General features: G+C 57.9%; 10 protein-coding genes across 10 annotated transcripts; 6 read left to right on the forward strand and 4 right to left on the reverse strand.

The window, feature by feature from the left end:
* Window positions 1–550: 550 nt before the first annotated feature.
* Window positions 551–2128, forward strand: ACRALDRAFT_2024264 (mitochondrial 54S ribosomal protein mL44; the record flags this gene model as incomplete). The annotated part of the gene is made up of 2 exons (XM_071020203.1): window positions 551–590; window positions 873–2128. The coding sequence occupies 2 exons, from the start codon at window positions 551–553 to the stop codon at window positions 2126–2128; spliced, it is 1296 nt and encodes a 431-aa protein (XP_070879257.1).
* A 393-nt stretch (window positions 2129–2521) lies between these two features.
* On the reverse strand, window positions 2522–4967 carry ACRALDRAFT_2024265 (uncharacterized protein; the record flags this gene model as incomplete). Its single annotated transcript, XM_071020204.1, has 2 exons — window positions 2522–4739; window positions 4843–4967. The coding sequence occupies 2 exons, from the start codon at window positions 4965–4967 to the stop codon at window positions 2522–2524; spliced, it is 2343 nt and encodes a 780-aa protein (XP_070879258.1).
* Window positions 4968–5892: 925 nt separating this feature from the next.
* On the reverse strand, window positions 5893–6666 carry ACRALDRAFT_1067162 (uncharacterized protein; the record flags this gene model as incomplete). The annotated part of the gene is made up of 3 exons (XM_071017415.1): window positions 5893–6155; window positions 6235–6502; window positions 6559–6666. 3 exons carry the CDS (start codon window positions 6664–6666, stop codon window positions 5893–5895), a joined length of 639 nt encoding a protein of 212 aa, XP_070879259.1.
* A 913-nt stretch (window positions 6667–7579) lies between these two features.
* ACRALDRAFT_1078963 (uncharacterized protein) lies at window positions 7580–9696 on the forward strand (the record flags this gene model as incomplete). The annotated part of the gene is made up of 5 exons (XM_071018841.1): window positions 7580–7649; window positions 7720–7880; window positions 8113–8309; window positions 8372–8441; window positions 8511–9696. The coding sequence occupies 5 exons, from the start codon at window positions 7580–7582 to the stop codon at window positions 9567–9569; spliced, it is 1557 nt and encodes a 518-aa protein (XP_070879260.1). The 3' UTR covers window positions 9570–9696.
* A 771-nt stretch (window positions 9697–10467) lies between these two features.
* Window positions 10468–13467, forward strand: ACRALDRAFT_2045685 (uncharacterized protein). The gene is made up of 6 exons (XM_071021514.1): window positions 10468–10726; window positions 11007–11055; window positions 11887–11952; window positions 12020–12151; window positions 12219–12685; window positions 12752–13467. Exons 2-6 carry the CDS (start codon window positions 11052–11054, stop codon window positions 13391–13393), a joined length of 1311 nt encoding a protein of 436 aa, XP_070879261.1. The 5' UTR covers window positions 10468–10726; window positions 11007–11051; the 3' UTR covers window positions 13394–13467.
* Window positions 13468–14415: 948 nt separating this feature from the next.
* ACRALDRAFT_1073820 (mitochondrial 37S ribosomal protein uS4m) lies at window positions 14416–16667 on the reverse strand. Its single transcript, XM_071018159.1, has 3 exons — window positions 16530–16667; window positions 15802–16395; window positions 14416–15703 (listed from the first exon to the last, which is right to left on the reverse strand). Exons 1-3 carry the CDS (start codon window positions 16569–16571, stop codon window positions 14681–14683), a joined length of 1659 nt encoding a protein of 552 aa, XP_070879262.1. The 5' UTR covers window positions 16572–16667; the 3' UTR covers window positions 14416–14680.
* A 1023-nt stretch (window positions 16668–17690) lies between these two features.
* Window positions 17691–18807, forward strand: ACRALDRAFT_2074589 (uncharacterized protein; the record flags this gene model as incomplete). Its single annotated transcript, XM_071022252.1, has 2 exons — window positions 17691–17930; window positions 18037–18807. Coding segments are annotated over 2 exons (1011 nt in total), but the record flags the coding sequence as incomplete, so codon positions are not given.
* A 1006-nt stretch (window positions 18808–19813) lies between these two features.
* On the forward strand, window positions 19814–21869 carry ACRALDRAFT_2116551 (uncharacterized protein). The gene is made up of 2 exons (XM_071023750.1): window positions 19814–20353; window positions 20464–21869. The coding sequence occupies exons 1-2, from the start codon at window positions 20089–20091 to the stop codon at window positions 21789–21791; spliced, it is 1593 nt and encodes a 530-aa protein (XP_070879264.1). The 5' UTR covers window positions 19814–20088; the 3' UTR covers window positions 21792–21869.
* Window positions 21870–22294: 425 nt separating this feature from the next.
* ACRALDRAFT_1059887 (uncharacterized protein) lies at window positions 22295–24365 on the forward strand (the record flags this gene model as incomplete). Its single annotated transcript, XM_071016129.1, has 2 exons — window positions 22295–22392; window positions 22475–24365. The coding sequence occupies 2 exons, from the start codon at window positions 22295–22297 to the stop codon at window positions 24363–24365; spliced, it is 1989 nt and encodes a 662-aa protein (XP_070879265.1).
* Window positions 24366–24737: 372 nt separating this feature from the next.
* ACRALDRAFT_1067156 (uncharacterized protein) lies at window positions 24738–26919 on the reverse strand (the record flags this gene model as incomplete). The annotated part of the gene is made up of 2 exons (XM_071017414.1): window positions 24738–26388; window positions 26444–26919. 2 exons carry the CDS (start codon window positions 26917–26919, stop codon window positions 24738–24740), a joined length of 2127 nt encoding a protein of 708 aa, XP_070879266.1.
* Between the last annotated feature and the right edge of the window lie 263 nt (window positions 26920–27182).

Below are 27182 nucleotides of genomic sequence, written 5' to 3' on the forward strand. Positions count from 1 at the left end.
TGGAGGCCGGTAACTGATTCTCGCAATTGGAGGTCACGTGGTTTACTAGTTCGTGGACCCACTACCATGTACCCAAGTAATGTACGCGACTGGTAATTACAAAGTACTTACTACCTACCTAGGTACTCTACGAAGTACATTTGAGTTCTCAAACAGGCTATAAGAGAATCAAGCACCGGAAACGACAAAAATAAAAAACATGCCAAAGAAACGCAATTTCCAAGTGCAACAAAAAAAAGTTGGCCGAATCCGCGATTCGAACGCCTGCAGACTTGTTAGAAATAGATTCCAACAAACTGTTATGGTTGGCGTTGCAACTTACGGGACCACCTGCACCCGAAGCAGGTATCATACCACTAGACCAATTCGGCAATTGGCGGATGCTGACTGTTGATTTTTGGGCCGACATCATGGCCTATATGCGTAGAAGGGGTCGAAACGAGATTCTCACAAATCGTTGCCTTTATTTCGGGAATCATACCCATCTGTAGCGTCTTGTGTTACCGTTCCTATGATAAAGCGAGAGCTCCTAGACATGTAGTACAAATACATGTGCCTATCTGAGGAACTACCTTTACAGAACTTCCGATGTAAGTAATTACGTTGTACCTGTACACCGAGTGATTGACTGGTCCGGAGCGGAATAATATGCCCCCGTCAGCATCATCCCATTGGCTACCCTCTCATGGACCTTGCACCGACTCGCCTGGGACTCGGGAAACTTTTTCGTCACGAGAGACCAAAGCCAGCACGAGGAGCTACCATATCCTCGCCATCACCTGGGCCACTCTCCCTTCTCTTGTCTGCCCCTCTTTCTTCTCTTCATTGCCAATTCCCCCAGATGAAGAGACTACGGATATCAAGATGCTCAGGGCAATTGCTCTCGGCCCAGACCGGGGCTTCCACCTCGTGCACCAAGCCCATACCTCTCTCCTTGCATAGGGCGGCGACGACGCCAGCAGCGACAACACATCTCCGGCAATCCGTCCGGTCACAATCGACAGTCGCTCCCGCGTTTGCAGACGCCACGCCCCCTGCCGCTGCGGCCGAATACCACGCCAACCCGTTCGAAAGCGAGCCGCCCTACCCTTCCCCCCTCCCCGAACGAGCCCTCTCCTCGCCCAAGCTGGCCGCCCTCCACGCCCGCCTCTCCCTCCCCTCCCAGCTCCCCCTCCAGACTCTGGCCCGGTGCCTGGTCGACCCCTCCGCCGACCCGAACCCGCACTTCAACAACGCCAACCTCGCCCTCGTCGGCTCCTCCCTCCTCAGCTACCTGACCTCGGAGCGCCTGGTCGTCTCCTACCCCCGCCTCCCCATGGCCGTCCTCTTCGAAGCCATGCGCGCCTACTCGGGCCCCGCCGCCCTCGCCAGCGTCGCCCGCTCCTGGGGCGTCGACCACGCCGCCGCCCCCGGCCCCGAAGTCGACCCGGGCCTGCTCCAGTTCTCCCTCGACCCGGCCGCCGGCGTCCGCCACACCCGCTGGGGCTACGTCCGCAAGGAGGCCGCCCACCTCGACAAGTTCCGCTGGCGCCGCGGCCTCAGCTCCCGCACCGTCCTCGACGACGAGTTTGGCGACACCGTCCACAACCCCAACCCCAACCCGCGCGACGAGGAGGCTCTCGCCGCCGACCCCCAGCGCGCCGACGACCTGGCCGCCGCCGAGCGCCAGGGCCTGAGGGACGACGCCCACGCCGCCCTCGTCCGCGCCGTCGTCGGCGCCCTGTACGTCCACGCGGGACGCGACGCCGCACACGCCTTTGTCCGCGCCCACGTCCTCAGCCGCCACGTCGACCTCGAGCGTCTCTTCAGCTTCAAGCTCCCCACCCGCGAACTCGCCATGCTGTGCGCCCGCGAGGGCTTCGAGCCCCCCGTCGCTCGCCTGCTTAGCGAGACGGGTCGCCGCAGCCGCACTCCCGTCTTTGTCGTCGGCATCTACAGCGGCCGCGACCTCCTCGGCGAGGGCACCGGTGCGAGCCTCGACTTTGCCCGCCAGAAGGCCTGCATGAACGCCCTCAAGGCGTGGTACCTCTACAGCCCTGGCCACAACGTCCGTGTGCCGAGCGATATGCTCAGCGAGGGAGCGAAGAAGTGGGAGCCTGTGTATGTTGATATTGGAGAGGTTATTTAAGTGTACCCATAACAAGACACGGAGAACATCATGTCGTTGGGGGAAAACGAAGGGAATGTAAAAGATTGTATGGTGGATGGGTCATGTACGCCATACTGCAAGGCGGCATCATCATCGCCTTTGCTCGGGTTGTCCGGGCAGTGTATACCTTTTTCTTTTTCTTATCAGAACACAAGTCTTGTATTCCGTGCAATCAGGGGAAATGGTACCCGCACAGTCAGGCTAGCTGTACGTCGTCTGTAGATGTATAAAATTCGTGTATAACCAATAGTGAATCACTGCAACAGTTCAGTTTCTTCCTCATCTTCGCAGATGTTCTCTATTTCTTGCGCCGTGCTCCTCTCTGGGGTATCTCCCGATATCTCTTCTGCTCTCCACCTTCTCCTCCCACCGTTAGCTAAAGTGATCACCCTCCCCTAACCGGGTCCCCACCCCCCGCCTCACCCGGTTCCGATACCTGTCCGTCCTCGCCGCCTCCTCCCTCTCCTCCCTCGCCTTCTTCTTGCGCAGGTACACCGCCCTCAGCGTCTCGCGGATCTGCCTCCGACCGGCGTCGTAGTTCGCCCTCGCCAGCTCGACCACCTGGTCGACCTGCTCCGGCTTGTACACAAAGTTCCACGTCGACAGGAAATCCGTTGTGCCGGGGTTGATACCGGGAACCCGGGACGGGTTGGCCAGGAAGGGGAGGTACACGACGGCCAGGCCGGCATCGGGACGGGAGAGCTCGGTTTCCGCGTCATCCTCCGTGAGGGCTTTGGCCGGTTGGGGTGGCTCGGCGGTACCTTCTTGCATCGTGCCGACCCAGACCGTGCAGTAGCCCAGATCTCCCGAGCCGGGCTTGCCCGGGCTGAACTTGACGGCTTCTGACGACTCAGTGGAAGTGGCGTTTTTTGGGGCGTCTTGTGTCTTCTCTGCGACCTTCTGGTCCCGCTTCGCTTCTTGCAATCTGGCGTCTGCTTCCGCTGTTGTGGTAGCCTCGGCTTCTTCGAGCTGTTGCACGTGTTTCTCCGGCGATTCGCCCGCCTGGGGCCAGCCGATGCCAATGGGCCAACCCTTGATCTTTCGCTGCCTGGCGTAACCGTCGGCCACAGCTAGCCAGTTATCCGTCTTGATATCCGCCGACGCGTCGAACGCGATGAGAACATCGATGTCTCGCCCGGGCCGAAGGAGCGGGTAGATGGGGAGGTTATTGCTCATGCCGGCGTCCATGACTTCGAGGTATTCCCGGTCGTAGACGGATTGCGGTACCGTGTGCGGAAGTTTCCCATGCATGCCGTGGACAAAGTTGGCGACGGTTCCCGGATCGATGGGGTGCACCTTGCTCAGGTCATTGTCGTAGCGTCCCGAGATGAACTCGTCGATGGCGCTGAATCCCGTGATGGACCGGACGAGAGGGCGGACTTCGCGGTAATAGTGGCTTAACGTGGCGCAAAAGGCGGAGCCGAAGACGCCCATGAGAAAAGGCATGCGGATCTCCGGCAGGTGGAGGCCTTGCTCCGGCTCGACGTCGACACCTTTGAAGAATTTCCGCCCCATGGCCCAGGTGGGGATGCCGGCGCCGAACTCCTCGCAGAAGAGCTCGTAAGGGGTGACCTCGAACCACTGGAACCAGGCCTCTTTGTCCGCTTCCTCTTTGGCCGCTTCGGCCGAAACGGAACGACCTGCACCGTCGAGTCCCGGAATCTCGTGCCGCACGGCAGTGTAGATGGGTAGCGGGTTCTGGCCGTACTGGATATAATCGCGCTGATTGCTCAACTTGAAGTCCCGACTGCAGACGCCCAGCTCGCCCCTGGGAACGAGAAAACGGGCGGCGAGCAGCAAGCCGTAAATGTCAACGAGGCCGAACGTGGCGTGGTTGTCACCCCGCAGCTTCTCGACCAACCCGCTTAGGAGGTACTTGCTGGTGGGTGCAGAGACGAGGGAGTGGAAGGCGACAGGAGGGTAGGCGATGTGGACGGCGGCTCGGGATTTGATGTGGTCGACCACACGGGGAAAACTCCGCTGGCCGATGGTGGAGAAGTACAGTGCCTGAAGCCAGCAGAACCCAGAAACGCCCGCAGTGTAGGTGACGCAGTCGAACAGGCCATCCTCGTCGGCGGCAAGCAGGGAGCCCGAACCGGCGACCAGTGCGCGTAAACCTCCGCCGGAGCCGCACATGGCAATGACGGGCACGTCGTCGGGGTGGATATCGCTCTCGTTGATGTCAAGGAAGCGGGCCAGCGCGGCTCTGGTGAACTTTTTCCGGCGAGCGAGGAACTGCTTCTCCTCGTCGCAGAGCTGGTTCGACACGCGGACCGAGGCCGTGTGTCGAATTTCCGGGTGCACATAGGGATCATGAGCCTCTTTCCATATCTCGTCGGCGAGGGAGCCGGGAGCCATGGACATCTCGCGCTGCAGCTTCCGCAGATATCCCGGGATCATCTTTTGCCACTCGGAAAAAATCGAGTCGACAATCTTGTCCGATACGGCCGACCACTCGATGGCGGCGGCGTCGGAAACGGTTTCAAACGCCGACGCAAAGTGCGACCACGCGGCAGAGGTGCCGTTCCTGTCTTTGGGCGCGCCGTCCTTGCCTTCCTCGTCCGAGACCCGCTCCCCACGTTCAGACCGCCTGGCTGCTTCTGAAAGTCGGTTAAATTCTTCGGTGGGGTAAAGCCACCATATGAACAGGCCTGCGAAGGCGATAGCCGCAGGGATGGAAGTGGTGGACTTACGGTCGGGAGAGCGCGGTTTCTGCGAGGTATCGGCGGAGAGGCAACGATGCTGGCTTCTGGGTGTCCGGAGGTTCACGTGCGGGGAGCAGCGATCCCTCGCCGTGAGGTGTAAGCATGTCGTCCATGGTCGCAGCAAGTGGGACGGTGAATACGCCTGGACGAGTCTCATGGTGCCTGTGGTGACGGGATGCGAGAGGCACCAAGGAGTTGAGACATGACAAGCCGCGTAGCGTGTCGCCGACGGTAGTCAATGGCAGCTAGACAGCAAGAGCTGCCGAGGATGTTATGGTATCGTCAATGTTGAAGCGATGCTTGTGTGATGTGATGCTTCCAACAAGTTATAGAAAGTACGATATTGTACAAAGGTAGCTCTGATGATTTGGTCTTTGAATTCAAAACGTTCAATTTATGCGCTCATTCAGGGAAAGGTCTGATCCCGTGTGTGATGTTGTTCCCTGGTTGTTGAAAAGGAGGGAGAGAGTGTGTGTTGTTGAGGTTCGGCGGAGAATGAGTGCCAGCACTTTCCGTTTCTAGTCGAGGCCTCATTCCGTTGACGTGTGACATCATTGAAGCCACCCGGCCCAGGCCCCGAAAGGGAAAAGTGGATGCATGCAGTGCCGACATGATGATTGGTCAATGCCAACAATATTCCGCTATACTCATATCACAATAGTTTACGCTTTGCTGGATATCGTATAATTACACTTTTCTTCCCGCCCCGGCCTCACCGCATCCGCCCATCTTGGACTTTGTAAACCCCGTCAAGTACTCGATACCTCAGCACAGCATGGTTTTCTGTCAGTCGAGGCCAAGGTACTTCCTTATGTATAACTCGTACAGCAAAATAGCAAGTCACTCTAGGAGATTAATCATGCTAACGGCCTGGCCCGTAACTCGCACGTCTTACTATCCTCTTCCGTAACTCACTCTTCCAAGAACCCATTATCAAAAACGACGGAGACTCTGACCGGCCTGGCTTCATTTGGGCCGTTTTGTTTTTTTTAAGAACCAACCCTCTCCTACCGTCATACAAAAGATCCGTCGTTATCCTCAGACCATATCTGTCAGACTATTCTCCAAGACAATGATCATGTTCTGGAAGGTCTGGATCAGCAGCCGCTTTTGCGCGTTCGTCATACTAGGAGGAAGTATAAGCGGCAGGACCTCGAAGTTGCCGACCGTAACGTTGGCCGCGGCGGGAGCAGGCGTCATAGTCACAGCCTGAGCAGGCGTCGTAGTGGCATCCTGGGCAGCCGTCGCAGTCATAGCCGTGGCGGCGGCCTTCTTCTTGAAGAGGGCGGTGGTGGTGGGCTCTACAGGTTCGTAAAATAATTAGTAGAGGTCGTCAACGGTTATGAAGCTTAAGCTTACCCTCAATTGCACGGCGCTTACTACGAGGAGCGGGCGTATCGTCGACGTTGGCCGAGGGGGGCCGGAATGAGCATTTGATGCCTTCCGAGTTCCAATGGCAGTTGTTGCAACTGCCGCGGGCCACACCCGGGACCACGAAGCATCCATCGAACGGCCCGTCTTTTTTGGTGCAACTCTTGCACTCTGTTGGCGCCGCCGTGCCGACGATCGTCATCATAACGGCTTCCCTGTTAGACGGCCGCGACAGGTTGAGCTCCTTTGGTTCACGCAGAATCAGGTCACGTTTAACCTGTTATTATCAGTATATAACCCATGTATGGCCTAAGTAAAGTGCTGGTAACTTACCCAGATGTTCTCCAGGGCTTGAAGAGCCTTAGTGGCCTTCTGCCCATCGTAGTAGACCTTCTCAATGGCCTCTCCACTCGCCATTCTATAGCCTCCTTTATCCACCATTGTCGCTTTCTAAGCAGAATTATGGGAGGAGATGGTGGCGGACGGCCGAATATGAGGAGACATGCTATAGTTCCATGGTAAGTCTCTTCGGGCCTGCCAGAGCTATATATCTTTACGTACTTGCCGACGAAGAGCTTGTAGTTTGACGCCAAAAAGCAACAGAGGTTTTGGTTGATTATCGGCGAGCGAGGGATAAACAACTTTTTTTTTTAAGAGTGCGTTGTTTGATGGCTTCGCTTTACAATTAAAGCTGGTTTGGTTTGTTAGAAACGAAAAAGAGTCCTCATGGGAAAATGAAAGGCGCGTACGAAGGTCATGGACAAAGAAACAAACAATACGTGGTTTACGTGCTTATAATATGACCTACCTAGGTATCTTTAATAGCGGCGTGCTCACAGTACAAGCTACGGGTATTCCGTACAACTCAAACCAAGTCCAACAACGACGCCAGTAAAACCAGCAAATGTTGGCATCTCAGCTTTGGTCCTATTCTGGGTCCATAAGCATTCCCTTTGCTGTCAGAGAGAAACGAACAAGGATTCATCTTCGTCTATTGACAGCCTCGGAAGACCCAAGTAGACTGTACCCCCCTTTTTACGCTAGGGTGCTGGCTTGATATTGTTCTCAAATACCGACGCCATTGTTCTGCCCGTAATGTCCCGCCCGCTTGCGCGCTGCCAACCATTCCACTCTAGAGATGTCGCCCAGGGGTTGTGAAGACTGGGGATCGCCATGCAGTGCAGCCAGGCCAAGACGGACGCCTTATAAGGAGAGGCGTCTCCTGGAATCCCATGTCATTTATTTCGCCCTACACCTGACACTGACACCGGCGAGCATGTTCTGGCGGTCTTCGCTTACTGCTTCCTGGATTCCCATCGCGTCCGATCGGCCATACCACTGGCAAGACTCCGATATGAGCCGTCCCTTGCTTTCTTCTCGCGGGGGCCAGCCCACCACCGTCAAGGTCGCCGTCATCGGTGCAGGTATTAAGGGTGTTCTCCCCTCCGAAACGACACCATCGTTAGATCACTGATGTCGTTAATGGGCATGCAGGACCGGCAGGGTTATCTTCGCTTAAAGAGCTCCGCGAGGTGGGATTCGACGTGACGGTGTACGAAAGACGGTCCGAGGTTGGTGGCATCTTCACCTTCTCGGACGACTCGACCGTCACGTCGGCTACCGACTGGACGAGATCTCAGCTCAGCAAATATATTGTGAGCCATGTCCATCCGAATGCGTGCGAACGATGGAATGGCTAACACGGAAATAACTAGTCGCCCATGTCGGATTTCCCTTTCCCGGACGGTAGGACATGCCGGGGTACTTGGCATCAGCGGAGCATCAACTGACTATTTTCTAGAGACGCCGGTCCATGTACCGTCCAAGGAGTGGTCCGAATATTATCGTCAGTATGCGAGGCATTTCAAATTATACGACCATATCAAGTTCAACACGATAATCAAGGTCATCACTCGGGATCATGATAATGCGAAATGGCTCATCCACCTCGAGGGCCAAACAGACCCCGTACCGTTTGACAAAGTGGTCTTTGCCTCAGGGTCGGAGACCAAATCCATCATGCCCGTCATAGAAGGGCACGATGAGTTTGAGGGCCAGTTTCTCCACGGTCAAGCATACAAGAGGTATGAGAAACCATGCCCCCTACCGTCCTGGCCAGGGAAATCGGATTCTAAATTTCGTGTAGTCCCGTAGACTTCAAAGACAAGAACGTGGTCGTACTCGGAATGGGCAATTCAGCTGCCGATACCGCGTCTGTAGGTCTCTCGCCAGTTGCTTCCAATACCCGGGCAAGGACATTCATTTCTAAGACGTTACATCACTAGGAACTCACCGGTTACGCCTCCAAGGTCTACCTGTCCCACAGACGAGGCGCGAAAATCGTCCCACGCAGTAACGAGGAAGGACCCATGGACACCTTCTTCTCCTGGAATAAGATCCGCCTCTGTTTCTGGGCAGAACATCACGTACCGAGTCTTTTCCAGCTGGTCGTCAACGGTCTGATAAAGCGTCGTACCATCAAACGTTGCGATGCTGAAAGCGACAGTGGCAGCGGCAGCGACAGTGTCGAAGCCAACAAAGGATTGAGTAGGCCAGACTCCACGGATGACGAAGCCGAAAAGCCAGTCTCGGAATGGGGCCTCGAAGGGGACGGAGGCCACGTCATATGCAGCGACCATCTCGTGCCCCTGGTACGGCAAGGCAAGATCCGGTCGGTGCGCGGGATCCGGCGGTTCACGGGTCCGCGGTCCTTGGAGTTGGACGACGGCTCGGTGCTAGACGAGATCGATGCCGTCATCGCGTGCACGGGGTACCGTCCCGACTTCTCGCTGCTGCCGGACCTAACCTTCACGCAATGGGGCGACGACGTGCCCGCCCTGCCCGACCTGTTCCAGAACATCTTCCCCCCGGCGTACGCCGACTCGCTGGCGTGCCTCAATTACGGCATCGTCACCGAGGGCGCGGCCCCCTTCCGCGAGCTGCAGGCCATGGCGGTGGCGCAGGTGTGGGCGGGCAGGTCGTCGCTGCCGTCGCGGGAGGCGATGGAGAGGCAGGTCGGCGACTATCAGCGATGGCTCACGTGGCGGATGCGGGTTGCCCCGGCCACGTACTTCGGCAAGGGCAGGATGCACCCGTGGATGGAGTTCCTGCACCGGACGGCAGGGACGGGCATGTATGAGTACATGGGCTGGGGTTGGCGCGGGTGGTGGTTCTGGTTGAGGGAGAGGAAGCTGTGCGGGATGATTGGCTGGGGCGTCTATTCGCCGCATATGTACCGGCTTTTCGAGACGGGTAAACGGAGTGCTTGGGCTGGGGCGCGAGAGGCGATTATTCGGGTGAATGAGGAGCGGGAAAGGGCGTTTCCCAGGAAGAGGAAATCGTGAAGAGATGCGGCGTAAGATGGGCGTAAAGGTTGGGAGATGATGCGAAAGCTGGGCATCAATACTGTAGAGATACTGGTAGGTTGAGTACTATTGTTCTGTACCTAATTAGATATTTTATTTCGAAACCACTGAAGGTATTTGTTAGTTCTCAGGTTAGCATTGATTGCCTCTTGTCCCTTCATTGTCCTGGCGAGTGACTTTCGAGGTTTATCCGTCACCGAAACACACCGAGATACACCGAGGTAACTGAAGTCTGGACGTCGCAAACGAAGTACCGGGTTACTTCGTCCCAACAACTGACGAGACTCACAACTGGCACCCGGCTTGTGTAGCAAAGGCAAACAAAAGTCAACGTTTGTTTGTCGAGGTACAGACTGTACATCCAGTACTCACCACCCTGTAATACGTGGTACGCCGTGATTATGAGGTCGCCCCAGGTCGAGCAATTGATCTCATTTGGACTTGCGAGAAACCTGGCCAATCAACAACATCAACTTGGGTGTCCCCGGAGCACGGCCCAACCGTCATCCCAGAGTTGCCCCTGTCGCCAGGGTCAAGCAAATGAGTGCTAGGCCCAAAGTAGGACTAGTCAACTCAAGTACCCCTTTTGTCTTTTTGCCAGCCACGAGACATTGGGAGCAGGAACGAAGGGTGGAAAAGGGGAAAAAGAAAAAAAGAAAATACAAAGAGCCAAAAATTGGACGAGATACGGACTTTGCTAGGGACTGGCTTACTAAGACGGGACTGGACTGGCAAGGGGAAAGCCACGTCCCTGAAACAAAAGTCGTACCGCACAGCTCAGCACCAATCTTAATGAATCTTTTCGCGGTGCCCACTTTTTACTTGCTGGCTGGAGCATCCATCTCCCCTAAATTATTCTTCGTGTCTGCTATTCTATCCACCCAACCCGTCACCCATCCTGTTCCACTTCACCACCTCCCCATCGTCTCTACTAGACGTTTCTTAATTCCAACCTCCCAGTCCTGGGACTTCAGAACGCTCGCTCGTCTACTGATTTTTTTTTTGTTTTCTTTCTCGCCCCGTCGGCTGATACTGTGCCCTCGTCGTCGGCAGTCAGTTTTGTTTGCTACCTGGCCCCTGAGTTTGTTCATCGTGTTGCGACCTTGCTCGACACGCGACTAGTCGTCATTCTCTCGGTATGTTCTCGACAAAGTCTCTCGTCATCCTTATATTAGGAGCCATGGCAAGGTTCCAAGACACGCAGGCACGTTGCGCCGGGATACTGTTGTCGTGGTGTGGTGCTTTGGGGTGGCTGGCGGTGTTCATGCCTCCTGCCATCTACGCTGATTCCCTTACCACTTTCCGTTACCTTTCCTGTTCCCTTCCCTGGCTTCAATTCTCCCCTATCAGCACGGCTTTGCCATCCTCTAGCTTTTGTCTCCATCGTACCTGCTAACCGCCGTCTTATCTACCTAGATCCTGCCATTTCTTGTCCGACTTCCGATCCTTCGTCCTTGAAACATGGGTAAGCCACCATTTCGTATCCTGACATCCCATTTGCGAGACTGCGAGAAAAGAAAGGCAAGAGGTACTCTGCGTTGTCTGGCTGCGTCGATAAGGGGAATTACACGACCAGACCTGGGTCTCCAGACAGTTCCTCTCGCATCCCCCGAGCACACTGGTATTTGGCAAACGACGCGTTTTTTGTCAGCCGGTCCTACGACGCCATATATCGACCTACCTTGAAGAAGCTCCACCTTGGCCTGTCCGGTAAACGCGAGAAGTTAGACGACGCGAGAAACCATTCCCGACCTAGTGTCTATCTTGTTCCACCTACATCGTTTGTCAATGGAGGTCATACACGTCGAATCAATGCCGCGGAACATTTACTTGGACCAAAGCGATGATAGCAGCGACTTGGATGCTCAGGACGATGTCATCTCAGTCTCTACCTTTCCAAGGTCCAGCAGCTTACCACACTGGACCGACTTTGGAACCTGTTCTGCCACGGCTCATGGCTACGAACGATCCAAGAGCATGCTCGATCTCCAATCTCCCGTGCTTGGCCCTGGACAACCTTCGACCGATGACTTTGCGACCGATGACTTTGTTCACAATGCCGCCGTGACTCCTCTGGCCTGTGCACCTTCGCGTCCGCCACCTAGTCCCCCTCTCGGTGCTGACGGCGCGGCCTGTACTGGCATGACGGTCGGCGATGCTTCCAGCGCCTGGACTAACCAGTTAGGCAATCGTCAGCGCAGCTCCTCTTGCCTTTCCACGCCGCTTTCATACTTATTACCTCGTTCTTTCTTTTCTTGCCCATGTTTTGCGGCCCGCTGACTGTTCCGCTATATAGCTTCCGCCGACGTCTCTCCTGCTGGCTCGCCGCCCCCCCAGGAGCCCGCTCCTTCAGCCCCGTCGGGTGCGTTCTCCATCCCCTCGCGAATGAATGGCCGGACCCATTTCAACATTGCTGACCTCTTCGCCAGTTGCGTCCTCCGCTGACCTGCGCAACATTGTCCGCCGCAAATTGACCGGATACGTTGGTTTTGCCAACCTTCCCAATCAGTGGCACCGCAAGAGTGTGCGCAAGGGCTTCAATTTCAATGTCATGGTGGTCGGTGAGTTTGTTACCCGCTTCTCCACAACGCCGTATCACGACCTCCCTTATCTAACCTGCTCTCTCAGGTGAATCCGGCCTTGGCAAGTCGACACTCGTCAACACGCTCTTCAACACTTCGCTCTACCCTCCCAAGGAGCGCAAGGGCCCTAGCCTCGACATTGTTCCCAAGACCGTCTCCATCCAGTCCATCAGCGCCGACATTGAGGAGGCCGGTGTCCGCCTGCGCCTGACCGTCGTTGACACCCCCGGCTTTGGCGACTTTGTCAACAATGACGAGTCGTGGCGGCCCATCGTCGACAACATTGAGCAGCGTTACGATGCCTACCTTGACGCCGAGAACAAGGTCAACCGCATGAACATTGTCGACAACCGTATCCACGCCTGCGTGTTCTTCATCCAGCCCACGGGCCACTCTCTCAAGCCTCTCGATATCGAGGTCATGCGTCGCCTTCACACCAAGGTCAACCTGATCCCCGTCATTGCCAAGGCTGACACCCTCACCGATGAGGAGATTAGCAGCTTCAAGGCCAGGGTATGTTCACTGACAATATCTCGCTTGGTGGCTTGTCTTTTTTATTGACTTGTCTTCTCCACACAGATTCTGGCCGACATCAAGTACCATGGTATCCAGATCTTCGAGGGTCCGAGGTACGAGCTTGACGATGAAGAGACCATTGCCGAGAACAACGAGATTATGTCCAAGGTCCCCTTCGCCGTTGTCGGGGCGGGCAACGAAGTGACCACCCCCGACGGCCGCAAGGTTCGCGGTCGTGCCTACCCCTGGGGTATCATTGAGGTGGACAATGAGGAGCACTGCGACTTTGTCAAGCTCCGCCAGATGCTCATCCGCACCCACATGGAGGAGCTCAAGGAGCACACAAACAACACCCTGTACGAGAACTACCGTACCGACAAGCTCATCGCCATGGGCGTGTCCCAGGACCCCAGCGTCTTCAAGGAGGTCAACCCTGCCGTCAAGCAGGAGGAGGAGCGCGCCCTCCACGAGCAGAAGCTCGCCAAGATGGAGGCCGAGATGAAGATGGTGTTCCAGCAAAAGGTGACCGAGAAAGAGAGCAAGCTCAAGCAGAGCGAAGAAGAGCTGTACGCTCGCCATCGCGAGATGAAGGAGCAGCTAGAACGCCAACGGATGGACCTCGAGGAGAAGAAGCAGCGCATCGAGAGCGGCCGGCCCATAGACGGCAAGGAGGGCAAGAAGAGGGGCGGCTTCTCACTCCGCTAAGGACATGGCAGCACCTCTTGGACGAACGCCTGATGGCAGCTGGCCCCGTTTTGGCTCTTTTTTCTACGACCCATGTTTGAGTACCCATGATGCCCATACAACTACAGCTCGACGCGTTTCTTTGGTTGTTTTTTATTATTTTCTTTTTGACTTGGTGTCTTTATCGGGCCTTTCCTCTCGACCTTCACCTCTAATCATATCCTCGACTCGACAGCCTACGTCGAACCAACATATCACCAAGCAGATTCGAGCTTCTGGGAGGCTACGCATCTCGGACGACCATGGAGTTTGAGGAACCAACTTGCCCAAGGCCAATCGTCGGGCCTCGCTTGTCCGGTCCACCTCGAGAGCCGAGGGAACAAGGAGGGCATGGAAGCTGCAGCGAGGAACGAGGATTGGAGACCGTGCAGCGAGGCGGTTACAGGGAATTCGTCTTCCCGTCTCCTCCCCGAAGCAAAGCCCTCTGCGGCTGAGGCTAGGCCGAGCACCTTTCTATACCTAATTGACGAAGACATACTTCGATGCCATCTGTGTATCCTGGTCGTCTGGCTCCTCCCCGGCCCCCTTATACTCTCCTAACCTATGGCGTCGCAAGGTTTAGTAATAAAGTGATGGACGTTTGTATTCTAGCTACACCAGGTGGCAGGGGATTATTAACGTCTGGGAAAAGGCAAAAAAAAGCAGGATAGGAAAGGATGAGGTCTCGGGCGAGGACGTTGACCTCCCCGTTGGCTGATGGTCGGTTCTACGGCTATATTTTGGGACGTCTTCCGACACCTTTTTCTCTTAGCACGTTGGGTTTCCTTGCAGTATTCCCCTTTGGTCACTCTCGCTAGCTCTCAGTTTTCTCTGTTAATTGTAAATGGTTTCTTGTATACTATGTACCTGAGTACTCCGTACCCTTCCATGTGAACCAGTGCTTCTTGTACGGAGTGATTACTCAGCACGTGTCTCCATCGGGCAACATGTGCCGGCATCATGTCACGACAACGTGCCTGTGACAATTCATGATTGCCATGTTCCCCAAAGTTAAAGATCCATAAAATTCTACGCAATGTGTCGCGAGTTACAGGTAAGAGAAATAATGATACATTCAGCCAAGGTTACCCAAATCGCCTTTTCCCCCCGTCGCGTCTACATTCAACTTGGTAGTAGTAGATTGTACATGCTGTCCGTTGGTTTCGTTCGGGTCTATGTATTATACAGTTCATGACACGCCACCCACCTCTCTCATCGCCTCCTACATACCTCCAAGCAATACACAACCTACGCACTATAGTAGCGGGTTTACCTCCTCCGCAGGTACCAGTTGAAGGCGAGCTGGCTCGTCTCGTAAGGAAGCGGCGTGGGCACCTCGGCGGAACCACGACGGGCGACAGGGTGGCGGAGGTAGACGGCGGCGCAGATGTTCTGGTTGACCTCGAGGTAGCGGGGGATGAAAGCGAACGGGGCGAGGTACTTGCGCGGCCGCCAGGGCGTCAGGTATGGTTTGGACTCGTCGACGGGGTTCTCGGCGTCCTCCTTGAGCAGCTGGGCGAGGGCGGCCTGTTCCTCCTGCGAGAGGCCCTCGATCTCCTCCTCGAACGTGCGGGGTGAGGAGCCCTCTGCAGATTCGGCGTCGGCGTCGGTACCCTCCTCGGCTTCGGCAGCGGCCTGCTTCGGGTGCTGGTCAAGGTCGAGGCCCTTGAGGACGGCGGCGAGGTGGTTCATGAGGCCCTCGCGGGCGGCGGCGGCGGTTCCCACGCTGTGATCCTCGAGGGAGGCGGCTTCGGTCTTGCCGAGGCGGCTTAGGGCACGCTTGGCCTCGGACATGAAGAGGCGGACGCGCTGCTTCTGCTTGGCGCCCATGTTGTCCTTGTCGCTGAGGAGACGCTTGGCGTCCCGGATGAGGCCCTTGAGCTGGCTACGGTGTTCGGCGGCCAGTTCCTCCTCGGTGAGCGGTTCACCGTCCTTGTCGAGGCCGGTGGTAGCTGTCGCCTCGGCGGCGGCCCCCTCGTCCGCAGTTACGGTCTCGGCCTCGACAGATGTGTCGGTGGCGGTGGCCGCCTGTTCGGAGGCCTCGGCCTGGGAGCCTTCGCTGCCGCTCGGCTGGCCGGCGTTCAACTTGTCGGCGAGCTGTTGCTTTTTGGCTTCGTGGAGGGCGGCGGCCTTGGCCTCCCGTGCGGCCTCTCGCTCTTCTTGTTGCTGGAGCATCTTCTCGATCCGGGCGGCTTCTTTAGGGTTCTTGGGTTCGCCTGTGGCGTACAGGACGCGCTCGATGTCGACTTGGAACATGTCGCCTGGGTTGAGGAGGTACGCTGGGTGTCTCATCTGGAAAAGTGGCCGGATCAGTGGTGATCATTACAGATGAATAGGGGCCAAACATGGAAAGCGAGGGCTCGATAACGAAGGACGTATGGAGGTCTTACCGTCTTTCCGTTGACCTTGACGGCGCCGTGAACGCAAAACTGCCTAGCCTGCAAAGTGCTGCTGGCAAACATGGCGCGGAAGATGGCAATGTCGAGACGCCTCTCTAGAGGAGCAAAGGTCATCTGCATATAAGGGGTCATGTCGCGGACGGGCTTGGCGAAAATGGGCGGGGTCCGATGGTCGCGGTTGAAATACCGGGCGTTGGCGTGAGCCCAGCGGGCTCCGTCCTCCGCTTCGGCGCCTTGGTCGAAGTGTTTGCGACGCAGTGCCTCGGTGGGGGAGAAGTTTTCTGCCGAAACGGGAGGGTTGTCGCCGCTGGGATCCAGCTCGCGGCCGGAACCGCGGCCGGCGGCCTGTTCGGACCCGTCATGTTGAGCGAGGTAGGAAGGGTGAAGCTCGACGGAGGATAGGAGGCGGCGGGAAAACATGCGCTCCCAATCCCGCTCTCGGACGTGGGGGCCGTGGTAGCCTCGGGCGATGGATTTGGCTATCCATTTCTGCTGGAAGAAGGTGCGGTTGTAGCGACCCATAGGACCGGCGGTGAGGCGGGCCAGGTTAAAGAGGTTGAACTTGTTCCATGACTGGCGGACTTTCTGTGAGAGGCATTGTCAGTTTTGTGCTTCCCTGGCTGCGGTAAACCAGAAAGACATGGGGTGATGGTCGGCACGGAGGACGAAAGACGAAAGGCTGATGGGATGGGAGGTTAGGACCACGCAGATGGACGTACTGGCCGCTTCAGGTTATAAAACCTGGGTCTACGTGACCTCATTTTGATAGAAGGGAGAAAAACTGGTCCGGCCAAGTGAGAATGCTGGACCAGAAGGATGTTGTGTTTGGAGTCGACAACACCCAGGAAGCATGCGATACCGACACGCCAGAGACGGAACGTCCAAAAATTTGGTGATGCCGCGTCCCCGAAGTAAGGTCACGTGACTATGTGGTCGCGAGCTTGGACCACTTCCTCTCTCTCTTTTCCCTGTCGTTCAAATGAAGTTTCTGCTCACGTCTCCACTGGAGCCATGTGGGGCCAAAAGACGATATATTGGGCGGTCAGAAAAGTTATAGCATGTGGAGCGGCAGAATTCAAAGCTTCCCACTGGACGAGAATCATGTTCCCCAATAATGACCAATTGGCTGTGGCCAAGTCAGGTGCAACTGCTGCTGCTTTGCTGTGCTTGCTTCCTGTATGCACGTAGGAAAAAAATAGGACAAGCGGACGGCGGCAAGTGGGCATGTGGATTGTTTAGATCCGCCTTCCCCTGCGCTTTCCCTGAAGCAGCACACGAGAAGTTTAGGGACGAGCCGCCGAGAGAAAATAAAATAAAATAAAATAAAACAAAACGCAAAACAGAGAACACGACGCGCGAAATATCTAACAAGACAACGTACAATTCTTTTTATTTCAATGTCTAAATAAGAAGAGAAGAGAAAAAAATCTTTTGTTATACGAATAGTCAAGGTACCGAATCGCCTTTTCGAGGTATGTAAGCTGATTGGATTAAAGTCACTGGACTTCTTTTGTCTGATTCTTCGCTTCGCGCGTCTCGCTCAAATTTTACCCCGCCACCGAGTTCTTCTTCTTCTCCCCTTCCGCTTTTTTTTATCCGTCTCGTCCCCAATCGCCTTCTCTCCCAAAGTGCAACAATCATATTTTTTTGTCGTCGAGCGAATTCTTCATCTTGTTTCGCCCATTGACGAACCCGTTAGCCTCCGTCGACCGAATACCGTCGTCTCGGCCATTTCTCCTGGAAGCTTCCGTTGACCAGAACCCGCTCTTGATCAATTCGCCGTAACCATGACTGGCCCTGCCGAGGAGCCTGTCAAGGCCGAAGAACAGCCCGTCAAGACTGGCGATGCCGTCGAGACAGAAAAGAACGAACCGGCAAAGGCCGAGGCTACCACTGAGGAGCCCGCCAAAGTCGACGCGCCCAGTGATGAGAAACAGGATGCTTCCAAACCTACCGAGCCTACCGAGGCGACCGAGTCTGCCAAGTCCACCGAGGACTCGAAGCCGGCCAATATCCTAAAGACAACCGCCTCCATCGATCACCGTAACCCCTCGAAGAATAGCAAGTATGACGCGTCCAAGCTCCCACCCTCCGAAGATCCGGACGCCATGCGCAGACAGGTAAGCTAGATGTCCCTGTTCTTTACTTTTTACTTTCCAGTCTCTTCGTTCGTCTTTCCCACGGCATTCCTGGCCAATTGCTGACGTGCAACGCTTCTTGGTGCAGGTCGAGTTTTACTTCAACGATGCCAACCTTCCCATGGATGAGCACATGTGGAACCTGACCGGCGGCCCCGAGAACAAGCCTGTCCCGCTCAAGCACATCTCTGCCTTCTCGCGCATGCAGCGCTTCCCCAACTACGAGGCCCTCGTCGCCGCCCTCAAGGAAAGCGCCGAGCTCAAGATTGCCGGCGAGCCGGGCGAGGAAACCGTTTCGCGCAAGGTCCCCTACGTCCTCAGCACCGACAAGTCGAAGCACATGAAGCGCAGCGTGTATGTCAAGGGCTTTGGCGACGAGGAGCCCACCACCCAGTTCGACCTCGAGGCCTTCTTCTCCCAGTTTGGCCACGTCAACTCGGTCCGCCTCCGCCGGACCGAGGAGAAGCTCTTCAAGGGTTCCGTCTTTGTCGAGTTCCACGACGAGGAAGGCGCCAAGAAGTTTCTGGACCTCGACCCCAAGCCCAAGTGGAAGGGCCACGACCTCAAGATCATGTCCAAGGAGGCGTACGTCCGGGAGAAGAAGGAGCTCATCGACAAGGGCGAGATTGAGCCCAAGAGCAGCTACAGGCGCTTCTGGGAGGGCCAGGGAGGGAAGGGCAGCAAGCAGCACTCGCGCGGCCGCGGCGGCAAGGGCGGTCGGGTCGACAAGGACGACTGGAAGAAGCGTCGCGAGGGCGACCAGAAGAGTGGTTTCCGAAACGGTCATGGTCGCGGTCGTGGCCGTGGTGGTCGCGGACGGGGCCGAGGAGGGTTTGGCCGGGGTGGTCGGGATCGCGATGACGGAAATAGGAACGGCAACCAAGAGCCCAGAGACGACCGGAATGGGTATGTTTTTGTCCCGTTTCCTTTTTTTTTTCTTTTTATCCCCTTCTTTTCAGAGCGTTTTTTAGAGTTTGTACTGACTGCGACTTTGCAGTGCGCAACCCATGATCCAAGCGACCACGGCCAGCGGCGAGCCGGCCGCTGCGAACAATAAGCGACCGCGGTCGGAGGATGACCGCGCTGCCGAGCCACAAGCAAAGAAAATCGATACCAAGGCAGATGCCGCCTAGGCACCGGTACCGACACCGGTTCCGTGACGATTGAATCATGTACGACGGCGAGGGCATGGAAAAATCAGTCTGGCGAACGGCACATGTACGGCGGACATACACGGATGGGTGGATAGACATTGGGCTACATCGATCGGGACGGCGTCGATCGGGACGGCGTGTGTAGTGTTATTGTGGATTGCCATATGGACTGTTTTGGTCTGGCATGGGTTGTCGAATCCGTTCTCTACTTTGTTTTCGTTATCCCTTGCATTTTTCAGGCTCGGGCGTTAGGAGGGCTTTACCCCCGGCATTCGGTCCGGTATTATCTCATATCGCGCAGAAATCGCAAAACGTTGCCAAAGGGGACGGCGCAGAAAGCGTCCCAATGGACATGAGGTTCTATTACACCACGCCCATGATCCGCTCATAGGGTGCAGCCATCTGTGGACCCAACTCGACCGCCGACTCTTTCCTACCGTTCGTTTTATACCATCGCAGCAGTTCACTTCAGTCCGTCGGGTCGTGAAGACCAGTCAATTCCACTCGCTCCCTCCGCGTCATACCCATCCACGCTGCCCGGAAGTTCGGCGCCTTAGCGGCTCCCGGCATCGGCTAATCGATCGTTGGGGTCGCCACTTTTCAGCATCGATTGGGCAATGCCATTGGGTGAGAGGATCGGGAAGCTTTCCATATGGATCAAGTTTCCCACCTCTCGGGCTGACTGACACCATGAAGCTGCAAAGTCCGGGGACGAGGGAATATGGACATATTAACACCGAACATGGAGGTCTTCGTTTTGATGGAGAGGCTAGATGCTTTCTCTTCTTCTTTCTTCCTCACTGGTCCGCTTACTCGTCCGCTCACCTTACATCGGCTCGACACCTGCATCAGCTTCTACGTCTCCCAGCGAATCCTGGCCACACACCACCGTAGTTCGAGTGTCTGACCTTGACATTCCGGGATCCTGTGAATATCCCTTCATCCCATGATACGAAGGGAACGATTCCACTCTGCCTTGGAAGGCAATGCGGGCTATCCATCATCATCAGCAGCAAGACGATGGGCAGGTGACTCGGGAGGCCCCATCGCCAACGGACTCTGAAGTCCGAGACGCCATCGAGGCCCGCCACGATCTCGAGCATGGCGGTGGCAGGGCCGATGACCATGAGAAGGCCGAGGAGGGGGATGAGACGTCTGGAGATACCAACTTGGTTACCTGGAAGGAGCCCTTTGACCCGGAGAATCCAAAACAATGGTCCAGGAGAAGGAAGTGGGCAGCCGTCTTTTGCGGTATGTTTTGCACTTCCTTTTTTTATTCCTTTTGAACTAGTCAGCCCTGCTTCCCCTTCCTCAACTGTACGGTAGGCCAGCTTGACAACGGAACTGACTGTTCAGCGCAGTGTCATGTTTTACCTTCCTCTCCCCCGTGACCTCGTCCATGGTGGCCCCGGCGCTCCCAGACATCGGCCGAGACCTCAACATCCCCGGTTCCCTCGAACAAGCGCTGACCATGTCCATTTTCGTGCTGGCCTACGCCATCGGGCCGCTGCTTTTCGGTCCCCTCTCGGAAGTATACGGCCGCATCATCATCCTGCAACTCGCCAATGTGATCTTCGTCGCGTTCAACCTGGGCTGCGGCTTTTGCCGTACGAAAGCCCAAATGATCGCTTTCCGCTTCCTGGCCGGCATGGGCGGTTCCGCGCCGTTGGCCATCGGAGGCGGGGTCCTGGGCGATCTATTTACGCCGGAGGAGCGAGGCCGCGCCATGAGCATATACACGCTCACGCCGCTACTTGGGCCGGCGGTAGGGCCGATCGCGGGTGGGTTCATCGCGCAGGAAACGACGTGGCGCTGGATCTTTTACAGCACGACCATGCTCGGGGCCGCGGTGCAGGTTGCGGGGTACTTTGTCCTGCAGGAGACGTACGCGCCGGTGCTGCTGGGCCGTCGCAAGGAACGGCTCATCCGCGAGACGGGCAACACGGCGCTGCGCACCAAGTTTGACGGCCCGGAGGAGGAGACGCGCACAGTCATGGTGGTGGCAACAGCCCTGACGCGCCCCTTCCGGCTTCTGGCCACCCAGCCCATCGTCCAGTTCCTCTCCCTCTACATGATGTACCTATATGGCATCATGTACCTCGTCCTCTCGAATTTCCCTGCTCTCTGGACCGGCGTCTACGGCCAACCCGTGGGACTGGCGGGGCTCCACTATATCGCCTTGGGCGTGGGACTCTTCCTCGGGGCACAACTGACGGCGCCGGCGCAGGACCGGGTCTATGCGGCACTGAAACGGCGGCATGGCGGGGTAGGACGGCCCGAGTTCCGCGCACCGACCATGGCGCCGGGGGCGGTGCTGGTGCCGGCGGGCCTGTTGGTGTACGGGTGGACGGCGCAGGCGCGGACGCACTGGGCCGGGCCGGACGTCGGGGCCGGGGTGTTCGCGGCAGGGCTGGTGGTGGGGTTCCAGTGCGTGCAGGGGTTTCTGGTGGACGCGTACCCGCGCTATGCGGCCAGCGCGGTCGGGGCGGCGACGGTGCTGCGCAGTCTTGCTGGGTTTGGGTTCCCGCTCTTCGCGCCGACGATGTACGACCGGCTTGGCTACGGGTGGGGGAATACGCTGCTTGCGCTGCTGGGCGTTGTCATTGGGTGGCCTGGGCCGGTGCTGTTGTGGAGGTATGGCGAGGCGTTGAGGAGGAAGAGTCCGTTTGCTGCTGGGGGCGGGGGTTGACGGGCTCGCGCCAGGCGGGACTATCTAGTCTACTACCGACCATCGACAGCGTTTCTTTATAGTATCGATTCCCGTTCGCTTGGGTATATTTGAACCCAGCAGCTGGCAAGGAGTACAATGTCAGCGGCTGGTCGGTGAATCTCGGTCAATGATTCGGTGAGCGGTGAGTCGGTGAGATTGACTTCCCCTTTTCGACAGGTCAGGTGACCCAGCCCTGGAGTGGGGTCCCGTGCCGTGCCGTACGCCTCTGACCGAGTCCTGTACATACTTCGTACTTCGTACCCCGTACACTACGTGTGACGTCAGATGTCCAGCTGGTCGGGTTCGTCGTCTTGCGAGTAATACGGCGAAAGATCATCGAGGATGACCCTACATACTCTTGTCCGCATTCACTATTCGTTTATCATTGCTCCTAGCAGCCCCCGCCTCCCGCTTCTCTGAGCTTCTCCGGACCCATAGTCATAGCTGTCCCGCGACTCTACTCGTCGTCCTCTTTAGACAGCATGGCTTCGCTCCTCCGTCAGCTCGTGGCAGGACCTCGTGCGCCTCATCCAGAGAGTAACCTCGATCTGTCCTACATAACGTCTAATCTTATCGCCATGTAAGCCATCCCCTCTCTGACGCTGCCCATGGTGCACCGTGCCGCCGGGACCTGACAAGCTATGATCTATGTTTGCCTAAAGCTCCGGTCCCTCAGCAACGTGGCCGAAACGGGCCTATCGAAATCCGCTCGACAAGACGGTTCAATTCCTAGACGAACAACATGGAGAAGACTGGGCTATATGGGAGTTCCGAGCCGAGGGAACGGGCTACCCAGATGAAGCCGTCTACGGTCGCATTCGACACTATCCCTGGCCGGACCACCACCCGCCGCCTTTCCGACTCGTCCCCATGATCATGGCTAGCATGCGCAACTGGCTTCACGGCGGCGAACTCCACCATAGCACGGATGCCTCCACCGACAAGGCCGCTGGCGACGGCATGACATGGTCCAATGACCAGGAGAAGGAGCACGAGCGGAAAGAGAGGAAGAAGAGGCGCGTCGCCGTGGTCCACTGTAAAGCCGGCAAGGGTCGCAGCGGCACCGTCGCCTGCAGCTACCTCATCTCCGAATGCGGGTGGAAGCCAGAGGAAGCCCTGACTCGGTTCACCGAGCGGCGCATGCGGCCCAGGTTCGGCGCCGGCGTGTCGATCCCCAGCCAGCTGCGCACCATAAGCTACGTCGACCGTTGGACGCGCCACGGCAAGCGCTACGTGGACCGGCCGGTCGAGATTGTCGAGATTCACATTTGGGGCCTGCGGGACGGGGTGAAGGTTGATGTCCAGGGGTTCGCAGATGGAGGGCGCAGGATCAAGGTGTTCCATGGCTTCACGAGGAACGAGCGCCATATCGTCGAGGGGAACCCGCCCGAGTCGGGGGGGATGGCGGAGATGATGCGCGATTTAGCAGGTGTTTCGGTGTCGCAGGCCGTGGAGAACGTGGCGGGTAACAGGAAAGGCCCGGGGGAGACAATTGACGAGGGGAAAGAGAGGAACAATGAGGGAGGAGGTGAAGATGATACTGGTTCGAAGTCTAATAGTTCAGCGACGGCGACAACGACACCGCCGACGACTTCCGTGAAAGGTCTCTCCTCGCGGGCAGCGACATTCCTGCAACAGGCTTCAAACGACATTTCGGCCCTCACACACAAGACGGCCGCTACCGTCGACGAAGCACTCGCCTCGTCGCGTGCATCATCTTCACGTATACCACCGAACGTCGCAGCAGATTTCGAGGCCAGCGAAGCGGAGGACGAAACGGAACAGCAAGAAGAACCAGGCGGCAGGGCGGTCATCCTACGCCCCGAGACGCCGGTACGCGTGCCGAACAGCGACGTCGACATCGCCGTGGAGCGGCGCAACCGCACGTCAACCTCGCTCGGCCTCACCATGGTGACGGCCGTCGCACACGTGTGGTTCAACGCCTTCTTCGAAGGGAACGGGCCCGAGCAGGGCGGCAAAGCGGACGCGAGCGGCGTGTTCACCATCGACTGGGACAGCATGGACGGCATTAAGGGGTCGAGCCGCAAGGGCGCCAGGGCGTTGGACAGGATGGTGGTCGTGTGGCGCGTACCTGGGGCGGCGGAGACGGCGGGCGCCAAGGTGGACCAGACGGAGGCGGGAGGGGAGCCGGTGGACGAGCCGCCTGAGGGTACCGAGGTGCCGCAGATGGAGCCGGCGGATTGGGCGGGCGGGGATGGCGAGGTCGAGCCGGCGCTGGGGGAGAAGGACTTGGGGTTGCGGGTAGCGGACCCTGCTAGCGCCGACGTTAGCAAGGCGAGTAGTGTTAAGAGCCTGGAGGTAGGGGTACGGGGTGGGGAGGGAGCTCGTGGGGGTGAGAAAGGGGGAGAGGTCGGGACGGTGGGTGAAGGAGGACAGGGCACAGCGGATGAGGTGGAGTCGTTGGCTGGCGTGAGGGTGAGCGGGCCTGCTGGGGAGGAGGAGCTGGGAGTGCCACACGCCGGCGAAGGGGAGGCCAGGAGGGACGAGTCGTCAGGGGGGAATGTGACGAAAGATATGGTGGAGAGTAGATGAGAGTTGGCGCTCCTTGGGTAGCCTGGTATTGTTGGAAGGGTGGATTTTGTTACGTCTCTATAGACTACTATAGACTACTACTGCGGATGGAACGATGGCTGGTAACATTCTCGAAGGACTTCACCGTAAATCTAGGGCCATGCCAATCCGCCAGGCCATATAAGAGCACTTACACGACATATCACCATGCGGTCTTGTCGGACAAGGGAATGGTGGCTTGACAAAACGGTGGGGCTTAGCTGTGTGGCTGGTGAGACCCGTATCACGTGATCAGACAGGGACGGGAAGAGTCCATCGATTCATCACGATTCACTGCCATCCTTTTATCTCCTTCAACTAAGAGGACTACATTAGAGACCAGATGCGCATACACTAATCATGGTCGAAGAAACTGGCCGACCTCTTCAACGTGGCCAAATCCACCAGCCCCAGCACCCGTCCGTCCAAACGGAGCACCCTCTCGTCCCATAGCCACCACACGGCACCCACAATTCCCACGATGAGCACCTGAGCAACAGACATGCCGATTACCGCGGCTCGCAGACCCCGGGTTCCCTGAATGAACACTCCGGCAGCCGCCTCAGCTGGGCCGTCTACCCCCGAAGACCGCTCCACGGCGTTAGCAACCGCCAGGAGGAAAATACCGGCGAAGAAAGCGCGCCAACATCCCACGCCAGCTTCCATATCCGCCACGACCCTCAGACAGACGTGCGGGTTGTCCGTTTTGTCCCGTGCCGAGCGCCAGGAAAGAGGGCGTACCAGACCGCCAAGTCCGTACATCCCCGCCGCGAGGAACCCGAGCAGGACAGAGAGGAGAGGGAACGAGAGGGAGCCCGGCACATCGGCGCGGGCGTGGGTTTCCAGACCGAACGCCAGGGTTCCTATCATCATCAACACCGTACCCGCCGCCATGACGACGAAGAGGCGCCGCGCCGTGATGTGCGAGGTGGAGACGGCGGTGGGTGAGACGCCCAGGCGGTCCGACATGGTCGAGAGCGAAGAGAGCACCGAGATGAGCACGACGAGCACAAAGGGGGCGGCCAGGAGGGCGCCGACTTGAGCCGGATCGAGAGCCACGGACTGCGGCGCGGCGAAGAGGGTCGACGCGACGTGGGTCAGACCCCAGAGGGCCGAAGTGGGGAGAATGGTGAGGAGGGCGAGGAGGACGGTCGTGGGGGTGACGACGGCGCGAGGTCCCTGGAGAAGCGTCCGGGCGTCGCGGTAGCCGCGGAAGTTCGAGACGGGGTTTATGCGGTTCAGGTAATGGCCCGTCGTCTCGCGCGACGGCACGCGGACCTCGACGGTCCAGCACGTCCCGAATTCGATTTGCTTGGTCGTCGTCGTCCTCGTGGATGTCGTGCCTACGGACGAGCGACGCCGCGACGGTGTAGGCGATGCGCCACCGGTACCGCTGAACCAGCGATCGAAAGCGGTTTCCGGGGCGGCGAACACGACGAGGAGGATCGAGAGGGCGATGAACGCGGCGGCGACCTGGAAAGGAACGGCAAGGGCGGCGCGGCTTCCTTCGGCTCCTGCGTCCCGGGCGGCGACGCCGACGAGGAGCGGGGACCCCCAGGTCGCGATGGCGGTGACGGCGTCGAGGAGGGCGAGGCGCGGACGGCGCTCGTGCTCAAAGTACAGGTCGTGGACGGAGGCCAGGGGGAGGGCGTCGTAGGCGCCCCAGCCCAGGCCCTGGATGATGCGGGCGGCGAGGAAGCCGCGGTAGGTGGCGGGGGTCGGGGCGGAGGCGGAGGCTGCGCAGCCGCTGAGGAGGAGGGCGAGGGAGGCGATGTAGACGGGGCGCTTGCCGTAGAGCTTGGAGGCGACGACGCTGGCGTGCACGGCGAGGGTGGAGAAGAGGAGCGGGGCGGCTGTGAGGGCGGCGACGGCGGCGGGGGAGGCAGCGAAGTGGGAGGCGAGGGGGGCGGCGAGGGGGAGGAGGATTGTCTTGGTGGCCGAGGTTGTTGCGAGGGCCGTTAGGAGGGCGAAGAGGGTGAGGTCCTTTTTCCTCGAGGACCAGTTCTGGGGGTGTCAGGAAAAAACAGAAAAAAAAGAAAAGGGGGGAAAGGGTGCATACCAGGGGATCCTCTTGGTCGTCGGAAGGTTGCGGTATCAACGCTGTGGGAGGATCCGACTCGGCCTTCTCGGCGCCATACCACGCTGATGCGTATGACCTACTCTTCGTCTTGACACTGGTCGCGATGGTCAAAGTCGAACCAGATAGCTTGCTTCCCGCCTCGGAAGCAACGCTCTTTGCCCTTGAAAGGGCCGTCTTGACCGTCACTCTCGCCTCGTTCCACTTGGACGGTGGTAAGTCGGGGAGAGGCCGGACTGGAACTGGGACTGGATCAGGGACAGGCGCTGTCTCGACTTCTTCCGCCGTGCCAGACTTGTCGCCCACGGGCCTCCCGGTGCTGGGTCTTGAAGCGCTTGCCAACGTGGGTGGCGGTGGTAACTCTCTCGCGGGAGGCGGCGCGGTGGGAGGGCCGAAGTGACTGCTAACGGTCGTACTCGTGCTGGGGTGGGAGCGATGATGAGGCCGGGACGTCGACATGGTGCCCGCTATGCTCGGTCCCGTCGCACCCGTCGCGCCCGTCGCACCCGTCGTTCTCTTGCCTTTCGCCTCCGCCCCTTGCTTGGGCGTCGCATTATTCGTAGCCGGGGTTGAGCTCGTCGTCGTGCCTGGTTTGCGTCCCGTGGTTTCGTTCCCGCTTCTGGTTGCCGTGCGAGAGCCCGCAGTCGAAGCCGTCCCAGGGCGTGACGCCGGGGGATCATCTTTCGGCGGTACAGGCGGAGGGACTTGGAGATCGAGTGAGG

The sequence above is a fragment of the Sodiomyces alcalophilus genome (assembly GCF_042370955.1).
Source record: "Sodiomyces alcalophilus JCM 7366 unplaced genomic scaffold ACRALscaffold_1, whole genome shotgun sequence".
Lineage (NCBI taxonomy): Eukaryota > Fungi > Ascomycota > Sordariomycetes > Glomerellales > Plectosphaerellaceae > Sodiomyces > Sodiomyces alcalophilus.

Excerpts from the sequence above, each read along its gene's own strand:
- ACRALDRAFT_2045685 (XM_071021514.1), top strand. Across the intron at positions 11,953-12,019 it reads CGCTCCTTCAGCCCCGTCGG|TTGCGTCCTCCGCTGACCTG; the intron begins GTGCGTTCTCCA and ends CCTCTTCGCCAG. Across the intron at positions 12,686-12,751 it reads TTAGCAGCTTCAAGGCCAGG|ATTCTGGCCGACATCAAGTA; the intron begins GTATGTTCACTG and ends TTCTCCACACAG.
- ACRALDRAFT_1073820 (XM_071018159.1), bottom strand. The coding sequence starts at position 16,571 with ATGAGGTCACGTAGACCCAGGTTTTATAACCTGAAGCGGCCA. Across the intron at positions 16,396-16,529 it reads TTTATAACCTGAAGCGGCCA|AAAGTCCGCCAGTCATGGAA; the intron begins GTACGTCCATCT and ends TGCCTCTCACAG. Across the intron at positions 15,704-15,801 it reads TCAAGGTCAACGGAAAGACG|ATGAGACACCCAGCGTACCT; the intron begins GTAAGACCTCCA and ends CCACTTTTCCAG.
- ACRALDRAFT_2116551 (XM_071023750.1), top strand. The coding sequence starts at position 20,089 with ATGCGGGCTATCCATCATCATCAGCAGCAAGACGATGGGCAGGTGACT. Across the intron at positions 20,354-20,463 it reads GTGGGCAGCCGTCTTTTGCG|TGTCATGTTTTACCTTCCTC; the intron begins GTATGTTTTGCA and ends TGTTCAGCGCAG.